The sequence below is a fragment of the Antrostomus carolinensis genome, unplaced genomic scaffold (genome assembly GCF_000700745.2).
Source record: "Antrostomus carolinensis isolate BGI_N321 unplaced genomic scaffold, ASM70074v2 scaffold9363, whole genome shotgun sequence".
Classification (NCBI taxonomy): domain Eukaryota; kingdom Metazoa; phylum Chordata; class Aves; order Caprimulgiformes; family Caprimulgidae; genus Antrostomus; species Antrostomus carolinensis.
Genome location: NW_010307246.1, coordinates 13,701 through 31,213, shown reverse-complemented (window position 1 = coordinate 31,213; position 17,513 = coordinate 13,701). Strand labels below are relative to the sequence as shown.

The 17,513-nt window shown below is 42.2% G+C and overlaps 1 protein-coding gene across 1 annotated transcript; it reads right to left on the bottom strand.

Annotated features, from left to right (window-relative positions):
* Positions 1–54: 54 nt before the first annotated feature.
* LOC104522940 (metabotropic glutamate receptor 3) lies at positions 55–14,459 on the bottom strand (the record flags this gene model as incomplete). The annotated part of the gene is made up of 3 exons (XM_010165362.2): positions 55–604; positions 6,164–6,338; positions 13,393–14,459. Coding segments are annotated over 3 exons (1,316 nt in total), but the record flags the coding sequence as incomplete, so codon positions are not given.
* Between the last annotated feature and the right edge of the window lie 3,054 nt (positions 14,460–17,513).

Below are 17,513 nucleotides of genomic sequence, written 5' to 3'. Positions count from 1 at the left end.
TTTTACCTATCCTGGTAAATGACCTTGAGGGAGGAAGAAACAAAAATGAAACCATGCTGAAAAACTTTTATCTTTTTATTATTGGCGCCTTTACATTAATACTGCTGTTTTATGCTGAGAAAACCAATCTGTTACACGCAAGGTAACTGTAATATACAACATAGAAATGCAGTCTAAGTTAATTACAACAAGGAGCTACAAAAAAATTTTGTAGGAAAGAACTCACCTAACATTGCAACTGTGCTTGCAACAAATCACTCCCTTACTGCAGGACTATGCACATTGTGAACCATGGTTATTTACATATCCCTTACAACCGTTAACAACAGAAAGGCTAAAATCAGTCTAAAAAGTTCCAGAACATCACTATATACTGTACAATCCTCAAAAATAATTTATTACACTGTTTCTAAAAAAAGTACTAGTTTTGTTTTGATTTCTTTTGTTTTCTGGTGTTTTCCGGGGTGCACAACATGTGCAAAATTTTGCCTAACAGTCTAAAAACTCAAGAACTGAACTGCAAGTCACAATCACAGAGATGAAGTGGTGGAGTCCAGAACTTCCCTTCCATTGCAGACGGTTGGTACATACATACTAGCAGATGCTGAAAGAGAAAGAGAGAGGAATATCAGCTGACTTCAGGGCAGCAAAAAATTACAACATACAGGATTAGAATTTGTGTTTATCTGGACCATCTCACCCAATTTAACCAAGATGCCCAATGAAAAGTCTCTGTATGTGACTGTTGGCAGTGAAGCTGATGGAGGTTCTGCTTGCACCTCTATAAGGCAATTGAGATCGGAGGCTGAAGCACCCTCTGGATGAACCTGATTTCTCTTTGCTGATCTTTGAGAGTGCTTAGGGTGACTAAGCTTCTCCAAGAAGTGTCTGAATAAAATATATGATTTTTTTTTTATGATTCTGGGACACTGGGTCTCACTTTAAAGCCCTTTGCATGGTAGTGTGAATTAATATAGCTAGAATGGTGCTAAGTTATCCCTGTAGAATAAAAAGAGAATCTTTGGATTTTTCATGTTTTATTGGCAAGAAATGCTAAGGTCTGATCCTTTGAGCTTTCACATAACTGGAATGGACATTTTTGAAATAAAATATATGCATTTTTAAATCCAGGAGAGAATCCACCTCTGCATATTAGGACTGTGTGTTGATCTACTTTTTAATAAAAAAAAATAAAAATCCGTGTACATGTTGTATGGAGTGAAGAAATTTTTGAATAACTGAATTTGAAAGCAAGATTATTTCTCACCCAATCCCAGAGTATTTTCTGGCCATAATACCCTTCATTTCTAGGAGTTCTGAATCAGGACTCAATATGCATCCAGAGGTGAGGGCCAGATTCTGATACCCTTGTCTACATTGCCTAATATTTTATACAATAGGTTTTAATTGCTTCAGTGATATAAGATGACAATTGAGCCTGAGTATTGCAATCTGTTTCTGAATGTATTTGTATTTTAGCTGTAGGATGTGTTAGCACTCTGCTAAAGCCTTGTGGATTTTAATTTAAAAGCAAGCTGGTTTGTCCATCTTTGTTAAAATTATCCACTGGGCATCAGGAATGTGTTTTCAGATACTCTGTGACATCTCTGCTTACTGCACCATAAAGCCTTTTTTTGAAAGATACATTAGGTTAATGATAACAGTGACCCAGAGAAATGTGATGCCTTCATCAAAGAAAACACACAGCAAGCAATGACTTAGTAAACTCAATCATCCCATGTAAAAAGCAATTTATGCAGCTGACAAGGGCATGCTCAGCCTTCCAGAACTGGTGCTGGCTGCACTCTCAGTTGCAGACTGGTTCTCTAAAGATGCTCAGCATCAATTTCAGAACAGATCATTCTTTCTTCAAATCAGCTACTATTTCTGATTCTTTGTTTGACTGAATAAATATAAATGGAAAACAGAACTGCTTTAACAAGAGAAATTTAGAGGCACATATTGGACTAACCTACTATTCAGAGGGCAGGAGATACTCCTGATAAGCAGGAGAGCCAAGAATGAGCCCCTGCTCTGAATTAGGTAGATGGAGTTTGATCTAGATGTGTTGTGAGTCATAGTCATTTGTAGGTAAAAGGGCACAGGGTATCATCTGTATAATTTTGTGAAAATGAAATATCAGGTTTTGTATTCAGTTTTTAACTGGGTATAATATGGCAACACTTTGACCTGAAATTTTTATTATTGTTGTTATTTTTATTTCTACTTGTTGGCAAATAGAAAAATCCATACTGCTTAGAAGACCTGATTCAAATTTCTTTTCTACTGCAGTATGACTACAGGCAAAAGCATTTTGTTTCTGTGAATATCAGTCACCCACACAGAACTTTTTAGCTTCAGGGGTCTTTTGAAGTCCAACATGTTGAAGAGCATTAATAGCTCAAATAGTGCAGTAGCTGGGTCAGGTGGATGCCAAAGTTGGACAGAGAAATACGGTGGTAGGCGAGAAACAAGTGGCCTTGCCTTTTGAGCTCCCAGGCTTCCTCCACAGTACACTCCTCTCTTGTCATGGTGAGAGGCAGTTGCTCATTGTTCTGGGTGGAGTAAAATGTTCACGCTGAGTATCCAGCTCTCTCTGAGACTGAACAAAAATCTTGCTTTTCCTTACAGACCTTGACAATGTTAATCGCTGTCCCTGCAGGGTTCTGAGTTTCATGTCGTGTATTATAGCAGCAGCCAAGAGGTTTCCTGAAATGTTGCTGGATCTACTGGAGACACTGCACTTCCATTTTACCTTATGTTCAGGCCAAGGAAAAATGTCTGACATGACCAGAAGTCTTGATTTGGCTGCAATTCATGCTTTTGACCTCCTCTTTCCTGGCAGCCCCTCATTTTGCTTAGATAATCCAAGGCAAAGAACCAGATGTAAAATGCAAGGGCCCAGCACTGCCGTGGGCATCTTGTAGCATGCCTACATAGTCAGGAACAGGCAGATTCAAATTTGCTGTCTGTGTGCCACTTCTACTCGTGGTCACAGCTGACAACAGTGAGTTAATAATGTATAAAAGCCATATATGAGCACTAGTTTAGAGCAAGGGCTGGGAAAATAAATTCTGAGAGAGAAAATTTACCAACCTGGCTATAAACAGTAGCTTCAATTCTTTTTCTGACCCCTGTGGAGGACATCTGGAGGAGCACAAGTCTGTGTACTGCTCTCTATGTGGACATAACTTGGATGAATGAATGATACCTTCTGGGTGTAAAAGCTCAGCCTGAATCATGTAGGTGCTTAAATCAGTCCTGAGCTCTCTGGGAAGTTTTGTGAGTGCTAATTTCCTGCCTTATGGGGATACTTCTGCCAAGCCCATAAAACAGGCCACAGGAGAACTGGGGAACATCCCAATGAGGGAAACACTACAGGGGAAGAACTTATGCTGCACTCTGCCAAAGGTGAGTTTTCAGTTGCAAATAAATTTGTACAGATGCACAGGTTTCAAAACATGTTGTATACCTGGGTACACATATATCTTGTCTCTCTTCAGCTTAAATCTATAATCTTTTGTAGTCCAGATTTCAGCTGTCAAGATGATTAAAGCTTGGTGCCTCTAAAACAAGTTTTCTCACTTAGCAGTCAGGTATTGATCTCTACTAGTTTTCTGCAGAGCATGTGGCAAAGATGAGGAATTGTATTCAGATGAGTCCATGAGGTGCTCAGTTTAGCTCTCATGACCACTACCACACTGCTGCTTATGTGGTTGACCATTGCCTCATGCCCTCCCTCCACTGCTCAGTTTAGGGATGTAATTACAATGCACATTTAGAGCTAACTCTTAACACTACCCAAGAGCATCATGAGTGTCATTTACCTTTTATCAGAGTGTTTGGCCAGTTCTCATGGTTCAAGGAACTGTGTTAAAAACCCTGTGAGTCACTTGCTGTTCATGACCCACTGTGCTCATGGCATTAATGACCGACAGAGTAAAGTGGTGTCAGTCCTGAGGTGCAATGGAGCTGGGAATCCATGGAGGTAGGAAACACTGCCCATTCAATCAAGTTGAATATTCCTGTCCTCTAAAGCTCTGACAATGAACAAGAACCATTTTTTGGATGTTGCTGTTACTAGAATGCCCTGGAGCTATTTTGATCAGTCTTGTATGAAACAGTTTCAAACTGATGAAAACACCATTAAGACCAGAATAAAAACAAACTGATAGGTCTGGGAGGAATATTTTAGACATGGATTTGAATTAATTTGGATGACAACATTTTTGGAGGTTTATAAATTACTAAATAGCAAAGAAAAAAAAATACAAATAAAAGGAAAGGAGTAAGGGAAAATTTTCCTTCTTAAAAATATTGGTGCTGTGACAGAGAGTGAATTCTCAGTGTTATTTTCCCAAATATTTGTCCTAGATGGAAACTGTAGGGCTTTTTCCATTGTATGTGATGGACCTTTTAGTCCTTCTTCCAGGTCCACATCTTGCCATGGTCTGAAAAGACCATCAGGGATAACCAGCCCTTATTCAGCGATGTAAGCAGGAAAAGTAAATGACTGTGCCCACCTTTCTAAACAATGAAGTAGCAAGAGCTTATACATCTAGATTTTTATGCTTTCCTTAATGTCTTAAAGATATTAAAAAACCTGAAAAAGTAGGCTTTTAATGTAAAGTTGTACACTGAGGATGTCTTCCAGTTTCATGCAGGTTTGTGCACGCACATGTACTAACCAGCCGTTATATTAAAAATATCGAATTCCAAAATGCAATCCTGTACAAAAGTATCCACGAATCAAAATGGTTTCTGACTAAGCTTATTCCATAGTATGAGAGAATAAAAAAATTTGTAAAGATCACTTACACAAAATTCATAAGAGATGAATTAATCTCATGAAACTTACCATTTCATCAAGGGGCCAATCTTCTAAAGGTTTTTGAGAATCCATTGGTTTTGCAAATCCAGCCCTTTTCTTAGTGCTCAGCACTTTGGGCACTTAAGGCTATAACATTTATCTTTGTTTAAGTTTTTCAAAACAGCAGGGAGATTTTGGGTTCTGCTGTCAGGGTGGATGCAGTCCTGATTCTGATGAGATGGGGAACAGGTAAAGCCACTTGGCTGCTGTCTTGTTAAGGGACCCTGGGCATTCATGACACAGTATGGTTTGGGATGGGTGAGCCAGAGATGGCTGAAACCCCTTTCCCTCCTAATCTCTGACAATGTGATAGACAGCAGAGTCCCAAGTTACTTGCATGTTCTCTCTGAAATCTGAAGTGCCAACATTTTCTAGCCTGTTTTGAAATTTAGGTCATGCTCAAAAACCTGAGGCTAGGTTACTGTGAACTTGCTGGCAAGCCTTGCTCTGTGTCCCCCCTTTCCTCTGTTTCTTATTCCTTGTCTCTTTCTAGTTGTAATGTGTTTTTTCAATTAGCTTTCCAGGTTGGACATGATGTTCACAGAGCTCTGTGAACAAGGTGCTGTGTGCTCCTATCCTTGACTAATTAAGCTTGACAAGGAAAAAAGGAACCATACAGGTGTTTTTTCTTTTTTCAATTAAAAAATAATCTCTAAGCAACTCAGCCAGAAGAAGAGTGACAGCCTCAGATCAAAATCACAGATGTGAATCTGCTTGGAATGAGGAGACTGAAGATGAAGGAAAGGAGGGAGGCCGAGCAGATGAGCTGTTCTTGCAGTGGAGCACTGGTTGCCTCTCCTGGCACTTACAAAGGATATTGCTCACACTCAGCATATAGTCATAGTTTATGGCATCCCTTGTATACGTTTGCTGCAGACTTGGAACCTTTCCTTATCATGCAGGCGATAAGAGCCATTGAGAGCATGCTGCATTGTGGCTCAGGTCCCGTCTGCGTGTCATTTTGACAGGAACACTCCAGGGCAATCTGTTCTTGTCGCTGCTGCAAGAGTGACAGCGAGCGACAGGCTCTACTTGCTTTGCACAGCAGGCTGGAGTCAGAGCCCGCTGAAAGCTTTCTGCTGACTTCAGTGGGATTCAGAGCAGGCACCAAGCTGATTCCCATGGGATGGGGATGAGTTTTCCTTTCCAGACACAAATAAAGTGATGCTTCTACAGGATGCACAGCCCAGCCTATAATAGTCTTTGTGCTGCTGGTAAAAAACCTATTTAGTCTTTACCCAAACTCACCGCAACCCCACATCCTTATAAAAAAGTGGCAGTTTTGTTACTTACACTGGGAGTAAGTGGTCCCGGTCCCACTGACACTGAACCTGTTGAGATGGAGTCTGTGAGTGACCACATTCTTCTGGGGCTGGAAGAGGATGATGTGCACCTTGGGTGCAAACAGGCAGCCCAGCACAACGAAGCCGCTCAGACTCACAGAGATGCACATGGTGGTGGTTTGTACCTAGGAGAGAGTGGGTGCAAAGAGCTGTATTTCAGTATGGAAAGCTCTGAAATGTAGAAATTAGAAGTATTATCATATAACAGCAGGAAGCACAGTCCTCGGAGTTTGCACTGGTACAAGCTGGCTTGAACATCTGTTGCATCCTTATCTTCCACAATCCTAAAATCATATGAGTGAGGTGCAGGGTGCTGATGGTGCCCCAGGTCTCTGCATATCAGGGGGACATGTGCCAAGGGTGTTCTCCCTCATTTTAGTACAGAAAGGATAATTCTGCTCTCTTTCTCTCATCTCTCATGCCCTGGATTTCTAAATTGGTCAGGAATTCCTCTATAATGCCTTTCACGCAATATCTGAGCAAAGCTGGCTGCAGTGGAAACCAGCTTGCACGTATCATATTTTATATGGGTTTACATTAGATGCCTCATGCAAAGCTTCCATTTGAAAACTTGAGACAACTTGACCAATCCCTTGCAGGAATATAGGTGTGATTTCGAGTAAGCATAAGAGCTGGTGACATTTGTCAGCTGGGCCTGAAATATACCCTGACTCTGAGACATAGACTTTTGGGCTCAGAAATGAATTGTTTGTAAGGCTGCAGGATTTTGGAGCAGTTGCCTTGGGGTATTTGTTAGTGTAACTTTGCTGGCACTGTCTATGTTTCTTCCTTTTTGTTTAATGGTATAAGTATGTGCCAGTTTGCTGCCTCATTTTCAGTTTATATTCTTTTCTTCCAAGCAGGTTCCTTAATTAAGATGTTGAATTAAACTGCTTTAAACTCTACTTCTTAACTTGAATGATTATACATCCATAACTCGTTTTTCCTTAGTTACACTCCTGCAGTCCTTGGAGATGAGCCTTCTTCCATGGGAATGCTTCTCATATCTCCTTGTCAGAAATAATTGGTGCAAAATGACAAATAGAGTAGGGAATGGAATTTGTTGCTTTATACATAGCACCAAGTGCTTTGTCAGCAGAGAGTATAATTAATGTGATTATATAATAATAATTCTTTACTGGAGGTAAACGTGGAAAGCACCATGAAAAGGTGCTCAGCTTTCAGAGGGTGAGTGAAAATGGAAGACCCTACAGGGGCGACATGAGAAAGGGACACCTTAGTGTTTCCAGCTGCACTTTCTCCTCCACTTCTCTGCATTTTGTCCACGCAGCTCTGCAGGTGGTTATAGGTGGGTCTTGAAACAGTAAAACAGGACTGGGAGTTTTCTTATAAAACAAGAATAAATGAAGGTAGTAGTTTCAAGGTAAGTTTTCTTGACTAACAAAGTCCTACCTACCAGCCTGCTCTGCCAGGGTTTGTGCCTCCCGGAGCAGCTCAGCTGCGCTGACACAATTATACACTCAATCAATGAAATGATTTGGGTTAAAAATAGACCCATCTCACAGGGTTCCTTTTAACCCAAGTCAGATCAGTGGTTTGATTTGTAACCCAGCCTCATGGACACTGGTGTGCTGGCAGAATAGTAGCAATCATAGAATCATAGAATCGTTGTGGTTGGAAAAAACAACTTTAAGATCATTGAGTCCAGGCAGGAACGACTGTCAGGGGGGGTGAGGTCAGGAGGATGAGCTCATTGAGCCAGAATTACTCCTAAGGAAAATGCAGGAAGAAACAGCAGGAACTTTTGACACCTGATTTTCTTACAACCAGTTTAACACCTAGACTTTTCTCTTCCTGTGTTACTGCTGCATTTCTTAAGCTTTTGTCTAAGATGATCAGGTTGAAAATTCCCTTACATGTGCTAGAAATTGGAGCTGCTGTGGATTTATGTTATATGTGTTTATTTAATCATATCAGGTTTCATTGTGCCTTTGATTCTGAAACCAGTGTGAGTCTCTGCATGAAAATCAATGACATCAGAGAAATTTTATCTTTCCTAACAGCTCTCCTTTAAATTTTTGACAGTGCAGCTAACAGAGTCAGCCACCAAACACAGCAGTTTGCAGAGCTGTTTCTGGCCTCTGCTTTGACCTCTTCTAGACCTTCTGGGAACAACTTCTAGAATCATTGGAGGCCTCTTCGGAACACCTCAAGAAAGGTTAAGGAGCCTTACTACTGCTGGGAGAGGATTGCTGCAAGAGGCTGTGGCTTCTAGCAATCTCCAACAGCTCCTACATCAGGATTAGTGGGCAGACCAAAGTGGACATTATGGTGAGTGTCTGCTATAGACCACATAATCAGGAAGTAGATGAGGACAACTGGAAGAAGTCTCATGTTTGCAGGCCCTGGTCTTCTTGGGGCAGTTCAACCACCCTGATAGACATTGGAGGGACAACACAGCAGGGAAGAGGCAATGCAGAAGGTTTTGGGAGCACATTGAGGTCAAATTCCTAAAACAGGTGATTGAGGAACTGATGAAGGAAGATGCTCTGCATGATCTCATACTTTTGAACAAGCAATAACTTGTCAAAGATATGACAGGCAGGGAAAGCTTTAGCTGCCACAACCAGCAAATGGTGGAATTCAGGAACCCAAGAGGAGGAAACAAGGCAAAAACTAGGATCCCCACCTTGCAGGGAAGGCTGACCTGTTCAGGTGTTCTCTGGGAATAATACCACAAGATATGGCCCTGGAGAGAAGAAGGGTCCAGGAGGGCTGGCCTGTTTTACAAGAATTACCTCTTCAAGCTTAAGAAGGGTCCATCCCAGTGGGCAGGAAATCCAGTAAACGTGGTAGGAAGCTTACATGGATGAGCAATGACTGCCAATAGACAGTATGGATTTCCACAGGGGAAATTATACTTCACCAGCCTGATAGACTTCTACAATGAAATGACTCTACTCAGCACTTGTCAGGCCACACCTGGAACACTGCGTTCAGTTTTGGTCCCCACTATACAAAAAAGATGTGGACAGGCTGGAGGGGGTCCAGAGGGGCCACATAGATGATCAAAGGACTGGGAAGCCTGCCATATGAGGAAAGGCTGAGAGAATTTGGTTTGTTCAGCCCTGAGAAAAGAAGGTTGCCCAAGGAAGTTGTGGATGCCCTCTCCCTGGAAGTGTTCGAGGCCAGGTTGGATGAGGCTTTGAGCAACCTGGTCTAGTGGAAGGTGTCCCTGCTGATGGCAGGGGGGTTGGAACTAGATGATCTTTAAGGTCCCTTCCAACCCAAACCATTCTATGATTCTATGATTCTAAGGTTTAGGGGAGACCTTATCATCATGTTTCAGTATTTAAAATGTGGTTACAAAGAAAATGGGGACTCCCTTTTTACAAGGAGTCATATTAAAAAAACAAGGGGTAATGGGTACAAGTTACTCCTGGGGAGATTACGATTGGACACAAGAGGAAAATTTTTCACAATGAGAACAATCAGCCATTGGAATAATCTCCCCAGGAAAGCGGTGGATTCCACACCATTGGACACTTTTAAGATTCAGCTGGACAATGTGCTGGGCCAGCTTGTCCAGACCATACTCTTGCCAGGAAAGGTTGGACCAGATGATCCTTAAGGTCCCTTCCAACCTGGTACTCTATGATTCTATGAGATTGGCTTAGTAGATGATGGGAGAATAGTTCATATATTTATTTTGCCTTTAGTAAGGCTTTTTACACTGTCTCCTATGACATCCTTATTGACAAGCTGATGAAGTACAGGTTAGATAAGTGGACAGTGATGTGGACTGAAAACTGTATGAACTACTGGGTTCAAAGGATTGAGGTCAGTGACACAAAGTCAAGACAGGCCAGTCACTAGTTGTTTCAGGGGTTGATATTAGGACCAATGGGGCTTAACACCTTCATTAACAACCTGAATGTTGGCACAGAGTGAACACTCCATATATTTGTAAAAGATACAGAATTGGGAGGAGTCATTGGTACACTAGATACCTGTGCTGCCATCTAGAGGTACTCAACAAACCGCAGAAATGGGATGACAGGAAGTTCAACAAAGGGAAAAGCAGAGTCCTGCACCTTAGGAGGAAAAACCCCAGCCACCAGTACATGCTGGGAACCGTCCAGCTAGAAAGCAGCTTTGCAGAGAAGATCCTGAAGGTCCTGGTGGGAGAACAAGTAGATCAAGAGCCAGAAGTGTGCCCTTGCAGCAAAGAAAGCCTTCTGAACTACATTACACAGAGTGTTGCCAGCAGGAAGGGCAGTGATCCTTCCCCTCTGCTCAGCGCTGGTGAGACACATGTGGGGTGCTGTGCCCAGCTCTGGGCTCACCAGTATGAAAGATATGGACATACTGGAAGAAGTGCAGCAAAGGGCCATGGAGATGATTAAGGGACTGGAACAACTGTCATTGTGAGGAGAGGCTGAGAGAGCTGGGATTGTTCAGCCTGGAGAAGACAAGGATCAGAGGGATCTTATCTCTCCCATGGGGGAGAAAAAAAGGAGCCAGACTTTTCCTAGTGGTGCCCAGTGACAAGACAAAAGGCCATGGGCAAAAACCAAAATACAGGACATAAAAAAAACCTATAAAGATGGTCAGGCATAAGTAGAGGTTGTGGAGTCTCTATCCTTGGAGACATTCAAAACCTGACTGAACACAGCCCTGAGTGACCTGCTGTAGATGACCCTACTTTGAGCAGGGAGGTTGGACATGACAATCCCCAGAGGTCCCTTTCAACTTTGGTGATTATGTGAAGACATGTTGTGTGTGGAAAAATGCCACAGATGACATAATGAATCACCAAGAGCTCTGCTGTTAACTCCTCCCCCAGAATTCCTTTTTGCTGTTAAAGTTTATTTGATTCAGGGAGAAGAGAGCGGTCATGCCAATAAAAGCAACTTAATCTAACAGAAAAAAGGTGTGTATGTACTGGAGACATAGCTATATCATAAAGCCTTCTCACAGCAGAGAAGGTCTTAACCAAATAGTGGGATTATTTAGAGGGTGAATCAAATAGCGGGGTTATTTAGAGGGTGAATCTGTAAGTTACACAGTAATATGCCATCCCAGTGTATCTATATTCCACTGCTCTACTCCACTCTGGTGAGACGCCACCTGCAGTGTTGCATCCAGCTCTGGAGTCCTTTAGCACAGGAAAGACATGGACCTGTTGGGGCAGGTCCAGAGAAGGTCCACAAAAATGATCAAAAATATGGAACAGCTCTCCTATGAAGAAAGGTTGAGAGAGCTGGGGTTGTTCAGCCTGGAGAAGAGAAGGCTCCAGGGAGACCTTCTTGCAGCCTTTCAATACATAAACGGGGTCTATAAGAAAGATGGGCACAAACCTTTTAGCAGGGTTTTTAGTAATAGGACAAAAGGTAATGAGTGAAGATTTAAGAATTTTTTCCTGATGACAGTGGTGAAACACTGGCACAAGTTGCTCAGAGAGGTGGTAGATGCCCCATCCCTGGGAACATTCAAGGTCAGGTTGGATGGGGCTCTGAGCAACCTGATCTAGTTGAAGATGTCCCTGCTTGATGGAGGGGGGTTGGACTAGATGGCCTTTAAACTCCCTTCCAACCCAAACCATTCTATGATTCTATGTTTGTACTTAATGATAAATCTCAAGCCAGGCAACATTATTTTTTTTCCATTGCTGTTATCATGTTTCTAAGGTTGTTTATTGGTGATGCCACCAGTATTGGTCTACATTAGGATGGCACAGGTTGATTCAGAGTCAACACGTAACACTCCATGGAAATTAAAGATGGGTTTTTCAAAGGAATCCCAGAAGTGTAGACATCTAGGGTGGGATTTTCAAAAAGCTCCTGATATATCAGGAAAGTATAAAAAAAAGTGTTAAAAGCATTTTCTGTCAATTTGGTAGGACTCAAGTTGTATTATTTGGAACCTTGTATTTAAATCAAATGCCTACGGGTGGTTTTGAAAATCTTACTCAGGCTATAAGGCTGAAAAATGCTGCTTGAACAATCAAGTCATGCTCCTCTTGACCATTAGTGTCTATTCTGCCCACTCATGTGACTGTCTGCACTGTTATTACTCTCCTTCTGTGTCTATCTTCCTGATTACTTTGGGTGTCCAGAGCTGTTCCCCAGTGCCTTCCTTAAACTTTTCCTTCATTAGCTTCAATCCATTACTCGCCATTCAAACTGCTCCTGAGACTAAATAATCCCTTTCTCGCCTTGAAATTATTTATAGTCTGTGATCACGTCTCCCTGGGTTTGCTCGTGTCTAGACTAAATATATTTAGCTCTTTTACTGTCACTCTGCATGTCTTACCGTGTCGTTTGTTATCTATCTTTGTTTTCTTGAGGTTTTCAGTACCTTTCCTAAGCTGAGAAAAATAGTACTAAATATACTGTTCCAGGGTGGTCACACCAAAAGTATGTTAAGTGACATTATTACTTCCACAGTTTCACGTGCTATTTCATGTACATACTACTGGTAATAATACTACCCTAAGCTAATCTTCTACCTTCTGGGCAGAAAGTTGAATTAATTCACTACAAACTGCTGTAAGGGCTAGCTCCAGCAGTCACTTCTCACATCCTAATAACTGTGAGATTTCCAGTGGAGCAGATCTGAATCTTTTTCTGTCAAAAAATATGATTTTATTGAACTTGAAGCTTGGCAACACTATGTGACAATTTGAACAATTTAATGTTTTTTAAGTTTGTTGGTGAAGGCTGACTAATATTTTCTGCTCAGTGAGGCATGTGTTTTATCCCCTACAAAGTGGAGAAAGAATGAAAAGATCTAAGTTCAAGCATAACATTTGTTTCACAGGAAATTTTGAAATTGTTTCCTTATCTTTTTTATTTGGAAGAAAATACCATGTTTGAATGGCAGATTCTTTTGCAGAAGGAGACTGGTTAGTTCAGTTTTTAATTTAAGGCCCACCTCCACTGAATAACTCATTATGACTCATCCTAGCTCTATCGCAATCTGATAGTACTAATCCATTCCTTCTCTAACTGTACAGGCTCAGTTTGAAATGACACCATCTTTCTTGGAAATAAACTAAAATTCGGTAATATGCTTAGGTGGACATTAAGATTGAAACAGAGCTTGTTTGCAAGGTATTGAGAGGACAAAAGAAGTAAAAGAAGCTTTTAGTGAATGACGACAGGGTCCTTTAAAGTGATGCACATGATTTATGGAAACAGATATCCAAAGACTTACTCTGTAGTCACTGGATGTCACATAAAATATGGGGAGAAAGGCCAGCCAAATGATGCACGTTGTGTACATCGTGAAACCGATAAACTTGGCTTCGTTGAAGTTTTCTGGACATTTCCTTGTTTTGAAGGCATATACAGTGCATAAGACTACGAGGATTACATCATATGTTAAGGAGATTAACATACTGGAATCTTTGACATTGCATTTCAATATGACAGTCTCTCTCTTCTCAGGAAGAGTGTACCGCCTGGTGCCAGGGGCCTCCAAGATAAGCCACACGGACACCACCACAATCTGTACCAAAATGAGACTCAGGCAGATGAAGACCTGAGAGCTGGGGCTGATGAATTTAGGCCTTTGAGCACCGTTCTTTACACCATCAAATATTCTGGCTATGCAGTTTGTTTTTGTCAGGAGGGCGGAGTAGCAGACAGCAAAGGAACTTCCTAGCCCCAAACGACGCAGGGTGCAGATAGCTGGAGAAGGCTTGGCTATGAAGAAGAAAGTCATGCTGTAAGACAAGAAGACCCCAAAGAGCAATATGTAGCACAGTTCACGGCCAGAGGCTTTGACCAGGGGGGTATTGTTGTGCTTGATGAACACTGCAATGACCATAAAAGTACAAATGAAGCCAAGGCATGCAATGGTAACAGGACCTATTGCCCAAGCATCTTCCCACTTAATGTAGTCTTCTGGTAGGTCGTAACAGCCAGTCAGGTCAGTTGTGGGCCATTTTCCAGGCCCACAGTCTGCACAGGTAAATTCGTCAGCCAGGTACTCATAGATTTCACAGGGAATACAAATCCAACAGCAGACATCTCCTGGTTGCATGTTCTTCATCTCATTAGGTGCACAGGGGTCACTGCATTGGGAGACAGGAACAGAGCTCCTGGACCAGTGGATAGAGTCTACCTCAAGTGACAAGGTTTCTGCCCAGTGACCAACCTTCACATAGGAGTATCTGCCTCCAGTGTACTGGAAATTAAACACGTTGTATCTTCCTATCCCATCTCCATAAGCATCAAATTTGACCATACTGTCCGCAGCATTGGGTGGGTTGAATGGAGCTAAAAAAAAAAAAAAAAAAAAAAAAAAAAAAAGAAATAGAAAATGTTATTATCAAAATAGCAGATGATTTTTTTCATCCATTTGGCAAGCACAGACACCTGAAACTTATAGAAGCCAATTCAAGTGCCAACAGTTAAGTCTAGAAGTCTATCTGTCTCATTTTTGAAATGTTTTTGCCTTGTTTGAACGTGGAAGAAGGAAAGAACTCAGATAATAGAACTCTGTTTCACTTTACTGCATGATAAAAATTTGTGAATGTGGAGAGTTATGTTAAATTACCAATGTCCTTACCTTTTTTGCCCTGCATACAAATGAATTATTCCATTATTTCCCGCAGTATGCCCAACTGCTACCTGTCACATTTTCTCTTGAAAGAAAGAGGTCTGTTTCTAACTGAGACTCAGCATTCTTTGGTGAAATTTTACTGTCATGATATAATGAAATTTAAATGCTTGCATCAATAAAGATCAGTTTTGAGGCCAACAGTCTGGAATGCAGTTGAATAGAGGCTTCATTTTCAGGACGATGGAAAAGTGACTATGAAGTCCTCAACAATTTCTTACTACGTCTTTTTAACTTCTCCCTGTGTTGTAGGAAGCTTTGAGTCCCTTCTATTTTGCTTCAATTTTACCAGTTTCTGATATTTCTTTTCAGGTCTGGGATTCCCAGCCTGTGTTGCTTTGTTCCTATATCTTGTTTGGGGAATAAATGATAAAACCACAAACTGGATCTGTGACCAGTCTGTGACTTCTGTGAAGTCAATATTGTAACACTTCCAACTGGTAAGCTCTGGGAAGTTTTTTTTTTTTCCTTCCAGCTGAGTCTCATGAAGGGAATATTTAAAATATAGGAGGAAATTTCATTTACTGTGAGATTTATTGGTCATTGGCTGTAACATCAAAGGTGAATAGCTTTATAGACAGGAAACAAAAGGGTTTTTTTTTGCCATTGATGAGCAATAAAGGGGAATTAATTCACCAGTGTCTTTGGTTACAGAAGTGGTATGTTGGGTTTGTGTGTGTGAGAGGAGAGGCATTTTTGGTAGTGGGGGAAGGGACCACCTTGTGAGAGAGACAGCTCATCTTGCTCCAAGGCAGACCCCTCCCCCAGCCCAGGCTGGGCCAATTAGCAATGGATAAATTCCTCTGGGAATCCATATTTGTGAGTGGAAGGACTGTTGTGAAAAGAGGAAGGTGGGGGCGAACCTGGAGGAGAGGCCATTGACTTGAACAAAAGACAACCATTGGCCTAAGCAAAGAGAGAGCTTCATTGCCAGGAGGAAGGATGAGGAGGGTGGGGGGAGGACAGAGAACCTCAGACACCCAGTTCAACTGCATGGAGTATGAGAAGACAAAGGAGGTCCCTGCAGCCCATGGAGGTTCAATGGCAGAGCCGATACCCACATGTAGGCCGTGGAGGACTCCACGCTGGAGCAGAAAAACTGAGCCTGAGGGCAAGTGTGACTGAATTGACACCCTGAGAGATGCTCTCTGCCAGAGCTGGGGTGGATGCCCAGAGCCGGGGGGTAAGTCTGCAGCCCATGGATGTCCCCATGCTGGAGCCAGGAGCTGAGCCCAAAGAGATCCGTGACTCCATGGGAAGCTCATGTTGGAACATCTTGTTCCTGGACTTTCATGTTGGGAAGAGTGATAGAGGTGAACTGACTGAACCCCCATTCCCTGCCCCCTTGCTGCTTGCAGCTGCTTGCAGGGAAAAGGTAGAGAAATTGGGAGCAAAGTGATTTGAGCCCAGGAAGATGGGAGGGGTGGGAGAAAGGTGTTGTAAGATGTGGTATTTATACCTCATTTTGCTTCTCAGATGAATGGCAATGATTTAAATTTATTTTTCTTCCCCAAGTTGATTCTGTTTTGCCTGTGACCGTAACCGGTGAGTGAGCCTTCCTAGTCCCTATCTTAATCTGTGCCCCCCCCCTTGTTGTGATTCCCATCCCATGTCACCAGTTGCAGGGGGGGAAGTGAGTGCAGGACTGCACAGTCCTACTGTTGTTAAACCATCGCAAGTGGTTCCACTGTCGTTGCTGGAATAAATCTTTTTCCCTTCATTTGTGCCCATGCTGTGCTTGAGCATGAGCAATATCATATAAGGATGTAATATCTTCCTCCACTTCAACCTCCAGATACTTTGTATTTCTTGCAGTAAATTTATTTTGCTTCTATAAAGCACTGAGGCCAAATTCTTTCACCTTTATTCCTGCAGAGTGTTACTTTATTTTGCAGTACTCCCACTAAGGTCAGTAAAAGGGACAGTGGTTTTTGGCACAGAAGCCCTGACTGTAGGGTAGATTCATAACGTGCACCTCCCCAGCTGCTGGATTTGGGAGTGCATTTCTTTCCCAACTTTCTTCCTATCTTAGGGCAAGGCTGGAAGATAATTTAGGCCCAACTATAGTCTCTTCTGGGTTTGAGCCAAGACTCTGCCTGTTCTTACTCCTGCCATCTCCTGTGCTTTACCACCTCACCTGTGCCAGCTGCAGTGGTGGACAGCCTTGGTTTGCAGGATTACAGACTAGATCTGAGTAACCCAGGAATGTATCACAGGATTATTTTCTCTATTCTTCACTGTTGGCATCTAGTTGTACCATGTCTGGCCCAACAAGACCTCTGAGCGCACAAAAATTAAGGGCAGCATAATATTCCCCCAAATGGTCAGTCCTCCTGGAAATAACATGCATTAAACAGGCAGCTAAATTCAAAATGTAGGTCAACGAGAAGAATATTAAGCAACTTCCCTTCTCACCCTCCTCCTCATGCACAGGCATGCAAGCTTTCTCCTCCAGGAGCAGCATTAAAATCAAATCATAATGCAGCTCTTAACAGCTCTTCAGTAATTTGTTGTCATTGCCAGTGTCTTATTTCATTATTCATAACACTTATATAGATTGTAGAAGCTGTTAACATAGCAGCACAGTTTTAAGAGCAAATTTATTCACTTCAGTGTTATACAGGCCAGCTCCTGAGGTGTGCTGAGAGCCTGTGTCTTCTCCTGGCACCAGTGGAGTTGCAGGTAAGCAAGACAAACCGCAAACTGGTCGC